The sequence below is a fragment of the Sipha flava genome, unplaced genomic scaffold (assembly GCF_003268045.1).
Source record: "Sipha flava isolate LNK unplaced genomic scaffold, YSA_version1 70_pilon_pilon, whole genome shotgun sequence".
Lineage (NCBI taxonomy): Eukaryota > Metazoa > Arthropoda > Insecta > Hemiptera > Aphididae > Sipha > Sipha flava.
The window spans coordinates 1,511,677-1,524,557 of record NW_020273610.1 but is presented as its reverse complement, the minus strand read 5'-3'; the positions used below and the strand labels follow the sequence as shown (position 1 = coordinate 1,524,557).

Here is a 12,881-nt window from a genome sequence, read left to right as displayed (position 1 = left end):
TTATTATTATTATTATTATTATTATTATTATTATTATTATTATTATTTTATTATTCTCTTTTTTATTCTCATTCTATTAATCAATATAAAAAATATATATATAAAATCCTATGAGCTCTGGCAAAATAGTCTCGGCTATAGGTTGGCGACCCTCCATACTCGGGTCCGTCACACGGCGTCCGGGAACGCAAAGCGAATTGAGACGTCACATATTATTCTGAAATTTCAGATTGAATTACGTTTTGGATAAATATAGTTTTAATAAAAATAATAACATCGATTATTTTTGGGATATTGTTGTTTCGTTCAATCACAATTCTTGCCTACGAACGTTATGACATAATATGCATTTTACGTATACGTATATGTGTATAATATGACTGTTTTGTACATAGGATTGTTTGCGTTGCTTGTAAAATATTGAGCATTATTTGTAATTAAACCGAGAAAAATATAATATAAAACGATAAGCATTGTAAAAATACGTATGATTTATTAGTATTATAAATGTTTGCATATAATTTATCGAATTCGATGTGATCTTCATATTATTTCTCACAAACGAGACCTTTGATTTATTTTATGTCCTTTTATTTTCGATGTAGAAAATATGCATAATGTACTCAAATTAATTAATTTTTTTATTTTATTTACTGTTTTAAATTGCAAATTCGGCAATTGAAGAATAGATAAAATTAAATTTACTCTTATTGCCACGTTTCTCTCTCCCCCCCCCCCCCCCCCCCCCCCACCAAAATGTTATTATAATTATTTGAAGTTCAGAAACGTATATTTTTAATAACCAACCCAGTAGGGTTCCAACATCAAATGATGTGGTGATATAATAAGGAAAATCATCTGATATAGTAAGAAACATGACATTTTTTTACAGGACCTGCATTAGTCAACGTCAGTGTAGTGCTGTTCACGCTATCGTCTCCAGATGAATCAAGCTTGGTAATATACTTCACATATTTTATTATTATTGGCAATATACTTAATTATATTTGAGCATATAGTTTCTATAATGCGCAGTAGAAATGTAAATAGTTAAAGCATTTATAGTCACATCATAAGAATTAATGTATAGTTCAAACCAGTGGCGTATTTGAGGGGGGCGATGGGACAACCTCCCCCGAGAATTTTTAGACCAAGACAATTTTTATATAAGTAATATAAGTATATTGATTTATATAAGTAATATATAAGTACTATTTATATAAGTAATTTTATTAAGAAACAAAAATTATAATTTATTTTATAGTATTACTACATTTGAAAACTTTTCAAATTTTATACTAATTTAAATAACACAAAACGCTAAATTATCATAACGTTTTAACTGTCAATAACGATAAACGGAAAATTTTTTAAACGTTTAAATTTGTATAATGTTTAAACGCTTAAATTGAATAACGTTTAAAATATTTATAGCGTTAAACGCTCAATTGCTTATAACGTTTATATGTCCCATAACGATAAATAATATATATAATTTTGATTGAAGATCTAGTCCATACTTAGTGAAAAATTAGATAAAACACAAGCGAAACTTTCAAAACACAGATAGGTGTTAAAAAAAACTACACAAAAGACCATTCTAAGTGGATCCGGCATTAGATAAAAAAAAAAAAAAAAAAAAAAACCACAAATATTAAGGACTCACCTGATATAAATATTACCAAAAATTTTACTTGTAAATTTTTAGCCTGAATTAAAGAAAAATTTTGAGTTGCCCTCCCCCCTAAAAGTAAGTCTAAATACGCCCCTGGTTCAAACAATAGTCTTAATTTGCAGTTATAACTGTAGTCCAGTGTAATGTAGACTGTTTATATATATTTACTAGCTGAATTATCTGACTTCGCACGAAACATTCTTTACCGGGACATAGTTTTTAATAGATTATGACCTTACACTATTTAAAGCCTAGTATTGTGTAATTTTTGGTTATAAAACAAATAAAACAAAATTTCAAATGATTCGGCATGGTAGTTTTGGTTGTACGCTGAACTACCAATGGTTTTAAATCATGAAACCTACTTGCCAATATTTTTCAAAATCCAACCTTATTGCACGTATATAATATTGCAAAGACCACTATCCACTATGTCAATTTTGAAGTTCATACATTTTGTTGTTTTGGAGATATAGCATAAAAATCCTTTTTTTCTAAAATCTCTACAATATAAAAAAAAAAAAACTACTCACCACATTTTCTATTTATAGCTTTAGCGCTTCCAACTAGACGTTTTTTTTTTTTTTCATATTTAACACTTTTTGTTTTACCCCTTATTATCCCTCTTAAGAGTTGATTTTTTTAAAATTCTTTCTTTTTATACATCTAAAAAGTTAGGGGAACCACTATGTCAAATTACTAGTTTATACGATCTATCATTTTTGAGATGTAGTGATGTGAATGATCAGTGAGTGAAAGGTATTTAGTTTCATATATACATATGAGGTCTATTCAAAAAGCACTAAGATTTTCAGCAACCTTTTCGTAAATATTCTATTAAAATTTCATGACACGATGCAATTGAAATTGCCAGTTCACTTGCTTACTCACAAACGATTAATTTGCGATCATTTTACGGTTTTCAGCAAATTTTTAATCATAAAATCATCATATCTAGATGTCAACGGTCTTTCAGAACGTTGATCATCTTCAGTTGATTGCTTACTATCTTTGGAATGTTTAAATTTCTCAATAGGCAAATATTGATTTATTGAATCATCCTCAAAAATGGTTTTAATTATTGTAGGTACATGTTTTCGTTATGCATTTTCACCAAGAATCAAATAAAATTTGACACACATGTTGTTTATTAACTTCGGACATGTTAAAAATGGCAAATGAAATAAACTTACTCGATTTAATCATGTGTAATATTGAACTGATAGCGACTTCGAATTTTGTTTAAACTGTTCTTTTATGTGTGGAATACATATATTAATGATTTAAAATGTTATCATATCATATATTACAAAAACTTTAAGGCGTAAATATATAAATACACAAATTCACAGACAAACATGAATAATATTATAATTTCATTGAAAACTGTTATAAGTAACAGATCTTAAAAATCGAACATTAATTTCACGAGAATACGCGAAAACGTGTACGATGTGTAAATGAGGAGCAGTAGTATACACTCGTAACATTCCAAACCAAACTAAGCGCCATCTGAAAACTAAATGATTTCAAAAAGTTGATTAGTTATTTGTGCAACTGCGATAATAAAACTAACTAGATTCACTTCTTTCGGTTTAAAAAAAGATCCGATTCAGTTGGTACATGTTTAATCGATACACTTATTACATTTCTCATCCGTATATTATAATTATGTATACGCATCGCTCGATAATTTGAAAACTATTAACGGTTGGATTTTTCGGGTTTTTTTTAAAAAAAATGTTTTCGTTCACACCCCTAAAGTCAGACCCACAGTCACACTATTATTGTGTGACCCTGGGATTTCACTATTTTACATACATTTTTTTCACCATATTATAGAGTCGAGAATTGTATTTTTGTTCTTGTAAATTTGATATTTATTAGAAAAATAAATTAATAGAAGCTGCAAAAGATCTTAATGGCCCATAAAAAAAAAAATAAAAATTGATACTTAATGGTATATATAAATATTATTTCGGATCGAAAGCAGCGTATGTGCTCTCGTGACGAAGTGCATGCATTATATGATTATACATCGCCGCCGGGCCATTTGCCAAATACTCGTGTTACTCAGTGTTTTAGCACCAGGCGGATTAATTTACATAACGGCACACTGTCGGCACCATAATGACCGTATGCATCCCTAACGTTGTTTAAAATACGGACGACACAATGAACTCGACTTTTGCACAAACACGCGTGTAAAAGCACAACAATAATATTAAAATTCCCCAGAACCCTTGCTGCCCCGGTGTTGTTGGCACGGGTTGATCCAGACATACAAGATGTGGGAGAAAGGGTAATTTTTGAAATTCCAAAGCGCATGAATTTTAAGATAACGGGTCTCCCCACGTTTTTACCACGATTTAAAATCAATATCTTCGTTTTAATCAGTAATTTAATTAAATTAATTTTAAATATACTTCAAGCCGTGGTTGGTACGTCCAACCCGTTTAACAATTATCAAATTCAATTGTATTATTTTTTTTATTTTTTTATTTTTTTTTTTTTGACCACCTTCTCTCCTTAAACTCGCCCCGTGACCGTTGCGCGTTCGTCCAAAGCACATAATCCGAGTCCGAGGTTTATTTTAATATAATACGATCGCGTTTGTACAAATCAGAAATATGACATCGAGTTTTTGCTGCAACAAGAATGGTACGACCCGCGGCTACGGTTCTCCAACCGAACCAACTACAATGTACTGAACGGCATTCACCACCACGACGACGTATGGCTACCGGACACGAATTTCCACATGCACGGAGACTTCAAGCAGACTCAGAGACCGATGCGGTTCACATTGAGTGTGTATAAAGATGGTCGGGTGGAGTACACTACCAGGTACGTACTCCGCTATAGTCCACCAGGGTTTTCGATCATTAATATGAAGCCAGAGACATTTACCTAATACTCAAACTGAACAGGGGACCCCTTCTTCTTTTTTGGTACGTGCTCACGGAGAAAACGTTATTTCTCTTGATCTTTTACTTTTTTGTAATAATATTTATTTACGTATATAGATATAAAAGTAAGACTGATCTTAGAATGTCCATAGGAAATGTCCCTATTCACACGCATAACATTTGAGTTTTTTTAGACTTGCGGAATACATCGGTCTTAAATTTGTTTTCCGTTTTACAGGCGTCATCTGGTGCTGTTGTGCGAAGGTTCGATGAATATATTTCCGTTCGATCAACCACTGTGCACGTTTTCCATGGAGAGCAGTGAGTAATATTTTACGACCTAGTATTACGTTGTGGAATAATAATCGAATATACAACTATAATTAAGTACAAAGGCGTATTTACAATTTTTTCTATGAGACTACTAAACTAACTACTCTTGTAACAAAATGTACATATTTTTAGTTATAACGTGATTCGATCAAAATAGATAAAATAAGGACATACTATTCACTTCTGTTATACTTTTAAGAATTGCAAACAATCGTAAAAGAACAAAGTAATACATTATAAGTGACATATATTTGAAGACCATAAAAGAAACTCAATGAGGAATCAATGACCCCGAGTGATCGGAAATACTTTTCTTAATAGAACGACAGGACGCTTTTTTTATTTTCAATTTTCTTGAAAGTCCGTCTTCTACGAGTACATACGAACAAAGTGCACATCAGCTCTGAATATCTTTAAAGTGCGTACGGTGAATTCGTCGGTAATTAGTTCGAAACTATAAATATTATATCATGTATTATGCATACAATCTAAACTTTATATTATGAAATAATGTATGCATATAATGTTTGTTTTTGTTAAACATTAAGGATTGAAATAGCTAGTAGGTAAATATAATACGTTTATTATGGAATTATAATACCTATTACGTACCATCATTTTTCGATACCATTGATTCTTGGATTCTTTCTGTTGTAGTATCGTACGAAAAATCAGATCTGAAGTATGTGTGGAAGAACAACAGTTACATTTTGATGAAATCGCCTTATTTGAAAACTTCAAACGCGTACTTGGTGCGGAACCGCACTTATGAATGCGCTTCCACCGGAAGTTGGAGAGGTATTAAAATCTTTTAAACTCACCATAATAATTTATGTACGTGTGAATTCCATTCATATTCACACGAATGCCACCGTTTAGTCATGTTAATCTATTTGGATGTGCTCTGTTACGATATCGATTCCAATTTCAGGCGATTACAGTTGTCTGCAAGTGGAAATGATATTCAGCAGGGACCGAACGTTTTACTTCGCGACCATTTTCATACCGGGGTTGATTTTGGTGACGTCGTCGTTCATCACGTTTTTCCTGGAATGGAACGCGGTGCCGGCGAGAACGATTATAGGTATATTTTCGTTTCTAACCCCGGACGGGAAATCGGTCGCTAAACCCTAAAAGTATACCTCGCAGGCGTCACGACGATGTTGAACTATTTCACGACATCCAACAGCTTTCGGCGCACGCTGCCCGACGTGGCCAATCTGACCGCTATGAACGTGTGGGACGGCGTATGTATGTCGTTCGTGTTCGCCAGTTTCGTGGAGTTCGTAATCGTCAACAGGACGGGGCGAAGGAAGATCAAATCGAAAAACTTGGGCAACTGCAGTATTTCAAAGGTAAGAACTACAATTGTGCCTATCAATAACGTTATTTTTTTACGTGCAATGTGCGTATCGTTCACCCACCGAAATTCATCGCGCTCGAGCAATTGATAAGCGCGACGAAACGCGCATTGACGTTAAACAATTCTCGATGTCGACGGAGTGCATATCGCAGTGCTATTTGTTATCATCGTCTGTTGCGGTGAATTGTACGCAATATTATTATTATCATTGACATAAGAGCGTTTCGGTGGTACGCAAGTTGAATCACTGCAATCACGAAAACAATCTGCATATCTGTGCACGTAATTACTGAAATGTATCTAATGCGCGACGTTAGGACGTCAGATACCACCCAAGGGTGTCGTTTTGCGTGTCCGTCGCGGGAACGCGAAATAAACCTATAATCAATACCGCAGAACCGTACCGCTCGTTTCGCTCCGGCACGGCCAAAAGGATATTTATAGGGATGTGGATTCCAGATACATTTTACGAGGAAAAGTTAATTTATACCTATCCACCCACGTTGCACACCGAACACGCGTGTTTTTTTTTTTCTTACCGATGTTTGCGGACTGTCAAATTTTATTATTTTTACGGGAAGACGTGCACGTCATAAACTATATTATATTTCGCTATGGACTTTGTCAGTAATACGTATTTGTGTAGGGTTGTATCGTATCAGTTGACCGACTGACTATGTGGTACGTCAATCACTGTATTGAGTTCACTAAGGTGGATGGGATGTACAATTATTTTTTGATATATATATATATATATATATATTTTTTAACTCGTTAAAATGCACCGTATTTTTTTCACCAGTAAAATTCGTGTATTAAATATTCTTTACGAGAATAATTAATTTGTTTCTGGGTACAACAATTTTGTCAATCTATTACAAATACTGAGTAATGAGATTATTTGAATGGATAACATTTAATGTTATTTAAATATTGATTTTAGGTTAGGTTGATATATATTATATGAAGTATAGTTTAATATAAGTTTAACGGTTTCAAAATGTTTTCTTGAAAGTTTCAGAAAATAAAGATATTTACTACAATATCACTATATTATTATAATACGTAATGGACTTGAAGGCTTGCACATTATTTTCGATTTGGTTATCAAATTGAAATTTTAGCTCAAAATTTAATTTTGACCAATGATAAATAACAAAAATAATATTTATCCACGCGCTAAATATTGTTTATTTTCGTATTAAAAGTTATATTCAATTTCCGTTGTTTTAACCGACGAAGGTAGTGAATATAAAGTACAGTAGTCCACCGACTACAATGTTTAAAATTAATTTAGTTTTTGTTGTCGGCCCAAATGTTAGCTGGCTGTTGTAGAGTATCAGCCAGCTCTACGCAATACCAATTTGATAACTTGCAATAGTGTTTATAACCGATCTTAAACAATTCATATTGATGAATTAATTTTACTTTTGTTCGATGAAACCAGCCGAAACATATGATTTTTTTCGTTCCTCTATGTTCATTAATTCTTCTTCGACGAATCTCCGTTCTTTTTTTTTATTGAAATTGGAGCTAATAACTACTAATACAGCTAATACTACTTATTATTTTATAATACCTATATATGGAGAGTACATAATAAAATCGTCTATTACGCTATTTGAGTTGACGTACGAAATAAAGTCTTTGAAAAATCAGACGTCAGACTTTTATTGAACTTGGCACGTACACATTCTTAATAACATCGAGTCGTTGGATAGTTGGCACACAGACGGTGAGGTATGTGTGTGTGTGTGTGTTTGTATATGTATACACAGTCACTATATATTATTTCGTTTAAGGGCAACGTGGTAATTTTCCATAAAAGCCAGTGCACTACTTGGCGTAAAAAAAAAATGTCACGACTAATAAGCCATTAAAACTTTTACTGCCTCGTGGGAATAATATAATTTTCAGAAACATATTTTGGTCCCGTTCGAAAAATGTTATTTAAAAATATATCTCTAAATTAATATTTTACTTGACAATTAAATATTCGCTTCGCTATAAATAATCATGAAAATATTCGAAAATGTTCTTATTTAAGGCACATAATATTATGACGACTTTTAAGTTTATCAAGTATGCTTGTATACTTCACACATGATAATACCATTGTCTGTTGGAGAAAATCATTCTGCATAAGACGTATTGCAATAAAAACGAATATAATACATAGTAACTTAAAAGAGCACAATTTTACTCATTAAAAAGTAATCAACAAAATATACGTCTGCAAAAAGTAATAGATTATCTTCGGTCGTAATCCAAACGATAAGCCAACTAATCGTATTAAGCGAGTTTGCTAAACATAATATATAAATTTATTATATACGAGAGTACTGAAATTAAACTGTACATATTTTATCAAGTTAATCGTTTTAAAAGTAAATTTTTACTTTATATTATATTATTATAGTCGTAATGTTTTCGTTTTCTACGATATCGAATGAAAAGCAAATAAACAGAATGAAAATAAACCGCACTTGTTTATGTGGTACACATAATACGCGCGCATGTAAATATTTATACGCATAATACATGTATGCGACACAGATAGTTTTGCGTTTGTCTTGGCGGTACGTCGTGCACAATGAAATAAAAAGAAAATTTCCTGAACGTTGTACAAAGCACGCGGTGAAGCCCGAACGCAGGAACATTTCTCGCATATTTACTCTTACTGTTTGTCAACGGATTACCGCGATAAGAAACGTAATTTTTTTTTTTTTGCAATATATCACGACGTTCTTACACGAGGGATACTTAAACTAACGCAAGATCAATGAAGGCGCAACGGAGAATGTTACTGATTTCGAAAAATCTAAATCCAATAGTCATCGCGGTATCAACTGAAAGAAATTTAATCGATTTCCAATTAATCGTCGAGAACCGTATAAGAACTCGATAGTCATGATGTACGATTATAACGTTTTATCCGTAACAAAAACATTTTTAAAGTCTTCGGTTCGAAAACCCGCCACGATCAAAGCCGATTCTAACACGAATTCCACTGCGGGCCTTCGCCTATAAGCGAATCACAAAAAAAATGTCTTTACAGTGCAATAAAATACGTTACCTTTTAAATTTTCTCGACCTGTGCCGTGATGACGTTGTCCATGTCCCGAAAAGTTACGGTTTCCGTTTACGGTTATCGTGTTCGGATATTAACCAAAGGTTCACCTAATGTATTCGTGTACGTTACACTTATATGTTTCAATGAAAAAAATTATATAATATCATCACCCATGTACCTCCTACAACAGTTTAATAATTATTAATAGAACACAAACATAATATGATATCAACAAAGATAACCGATTACCGAGTAGGATACGTTTGTTCTGAGGAGCAGTACATAACGACGTCAGATGTCGTAAGTTAAGCAGTTCGTTAAATTCAACTCTTATTTCTATTTATACACATATATACGTGTACGTATTATCTTCTGGAGCTCGATAGTTTACGCCGTACAAACGCTGTATAAGCACGAGTGAACCAAGTAAAGAATAAAGAACACAGGGAAAGAGAGCGGTTGGGGATGAAAAAGAGATATTGGGAGAATAGAAAAGGTAAGAGAAGCACTTGCGGTTTAGAGCTTTTCCGCCCCAAGCTTTAATTTTTAACCGAAATATAGTCTCACCTGAAAAACGAACGAATTGGAAAGAAAGAGCAATGGATAGAGAAGAATGGAGGAATGAATGTGAGATGGGATGGTCTTGAATGGCCTTCAACCAAGAAGAAGATAAATTATCTAGATTTTTTGTCATCTTTTTTTTTACCTTATCTAATAGTCTCACTTGTGTTTGCTATTGCACCGTGATTCCGCAACTGAGTCCTTGACTCTTAAGCAAACGAATTGAAAATGTATCAGTAAGTCTACGGTCTATTACATTAAATAAGAAGAAAGATAAATATACCAACAGTTCTTTTTTTTAACTGAACGAAACAAATTTTGTCTTTTAACGATTGAATTATAAATTATAATATTATATTATAAATACATTTTTTTTCTTGGTTTTTTTTTCGATAAAGTTTTCAATTATTTCTTTATAGAAAGAATTTCGTTATCGGACATTTCGATTTCAAAGCAACGGTTGTCGGAAATAATAATACGTTTGTACGTAAATAAACCGTGTTGTACTTTAATGTATGCAAAATCCGAAGTAATCACAAAAAGTGCATAAACCTGAGGCCCCTTCTATGGTATTGTACGTATACCGTATCTGAGAACTCATCTAAGAAGTATCAAAACATGTAACACGGACGGCATGACGTGCAAATAATAAGTATTAATACAATGAAAATAGATTTTTTGCCGTCCGAAAGCGTCTACCTGCAACCATAACATTGCCGTGTTCATCAATGTATTGTTATCACATATTCTTCAACATATTTGTTGTTTTATAATTGTTAAAAGTTAAAAAAAAAAAATTAAATAACTAGCTGAAGTTTTTACTATAATTATAATAACATTATAAACTTCTTGTTTTACCTTATTCGTAAGTTAGTGCTCGCAGTGCTTACGTGAACGCTACACCCCTTTATAATATTATTATACGTGCATAGTGATTAATACTGACGGTGATAATTATTACTATTATAATTGCGACAAACCGTCGAGTCGGATATAGACATCACGTATCGCTGCGGCTATGATTGTTATTTCGTAATGACGACCAACGATGGAGTGGAAGAAATCGATCTTTAAAACGTGCGCAATCAAAAACGAGACCATCTCGAACCAAGAGTTCGATTATATACTTATAGTACTTACCGCAGTTGACTTGCACACGTTCCGATGAGAGTTATACGCGCAGACCCGTCACGCCGATAACCACCAACGACGACGAGGATGGCGGAAGTTTAACGAACAAGGTCGGATGACTTCTATCCTACACTTCTCGACATTCGGCTTTTCTAGGACCCATGTGCTATTCAACTTTAGAGCTCGGCAATGCTCTAATATAATACGGGAATTTCAATCTATATGCTTACGCATAATATCAGAAGTTCTCTGGTATATCACTGATGATTCACTACACAAAAACATTTGCACTCCAACTTTAAATAAAATTGCTAAGCTCATCTTCAAAAGGAAAAACATAGAACTTTCAGTACTTCTCAGATCTTATTAACATTCACCTTTCATCCGAAGAAATTTCAAGTAACCCACCCAAGCGCCTTTAAAATAAACTGGTGTAGAGACCAGTGTGCAGCAGTAAATCACGAATAAAATTTAATCAAGATCGTGTTTATATTGAGCGGAAACTTGATGCAAAGAACCTGGACATTACATAATAAGATCGTAGACGGTCACGTTGGTGATATTTTCGTATCGCCTCTTTGGAAATGTCATCTTAAGACGGATTTACGTCCAAAAAATTCGTTATTTCATTTTATTTTGTTTTATTTTTTATTTTATTTATTTTGCTTGATAATACTTAAACGGTAAACTACGATCATTTCGTTCGCTAAGTTACTAGTTCATATTTTTTAATTTTCATAACGTTATAATACAAAACGTATTAACTATGGATTTGGAGTATATACTTTGAATTGCATACCAACATGTATCCTGTCACCAGCGGTAATTGGAATAGATAGGTTATTTAAAATTCAATTTCAATGATTTTATAACGGCACATACAGATACGTCATCCTTTTGTTAAAATTGGTAACGCCTACATGGTGCCACTAGACGTCACCATGATCGTTTACGTTAAACTTGATAAAAAATAGGTTTTCTTGCTTTTCAACCAAACGATTGTTATTATAACTTTTTTATTAAAACTAAATAAAAATTAAGAATTATTAAAGTTAATACTAGTAAATTAATAGAAAAAAAACAGTTTAGCCTGAAGTATTATTATATTTGTAAAGTACGACCGATTTTGATTTAAAAATTCTTTATTAGGTTTTAATTTATATTTATTATTCGTCAAAGTTAGTAAAATCACGAATAATTTTTTCATATGCAGTCGCGATTTTATTGTCTTAGCATATTTTCTGAAGAAGAATTCTTAATTCAAAATGGATCATAGTTTTCAAATACAATAATACTCCAGGCCAAACTTTTATTTATTTATTTACTTCTAAATATCTATAAACTATTTGTTTATTTACTTATATATTAGGTTTTTATTGTTGAAACCCTGTTTTTCTTTAATAGAATGCGAACGAAGGGATATCTAGTGGCTACATCCTTGTACACATTACTTACTTTAACAGTATAACAACGTACACGTATAATATTCTAAAATCTATTTTAATTAGTTTTTTTTTTTTTTTAATATAAATAGTTCTTCCAGTTAAACATTTGACGGGAAGAAAGTGCAAGTTATAATATTATTATACCCTATCAAAATGTTACATATTTTATTATAATATCATCGGTCCGGTTTATGGCGAATACGCAGTTCGACGAGACGATAGTTTTATCAAAGCAATAATAATAATATGACGTATGGATGAGGACCATAAAAATATAAAAACCCAATAATACCATTTCAAAACGTCAATTGCGGCAGAATATTCTTTTATTTATACTTTAAAAGCTTTTCGTCCATAAATATGTAGGTATGTTAAATTGCATAACCGCAAA

At 32.4% G+C, this 12,881-nt stretch overlaps 1 protein-coding gene across 2 annotated transcripts in view; it reads left to right on the top strand.

Annotated features, from left to right (window-relative positions):
- The window catches only part of LOC112692140 (glutamate-gated chloride channel-like), a 43,188-nt gene that overhangs the window by 5,179 nt on the left and 25,128 nt on the right, over positions 1-12,881 (top strand). For both annotated transcript variants that reach the window (XM_025566706.1, XM_025566707.1), the window contains exons 4-9: positions 893-957; positions 4,302-4,522; positions 4,823-4,905; positions 5,575-5,715; positions 5,849-6,001; positions 6,067-6,272. In XM_025566706.1, the coding sequence (XP_025422491.1) occupies positions 893-957; positions 4,302-4,522; positions 4,823-4,905; positions 5,575-5,715; positions 5,849-6,001; positions 6,067-6,272 (869 nt within the window). The remainder of the gene's footprint in view (positions 1-892; positions 958-4,301; positions 4,523-4,822; positions 4,906-5,574; positions 5,716-5,848; positions 6,002-6,066; positions 6,273-12,881) is intronic.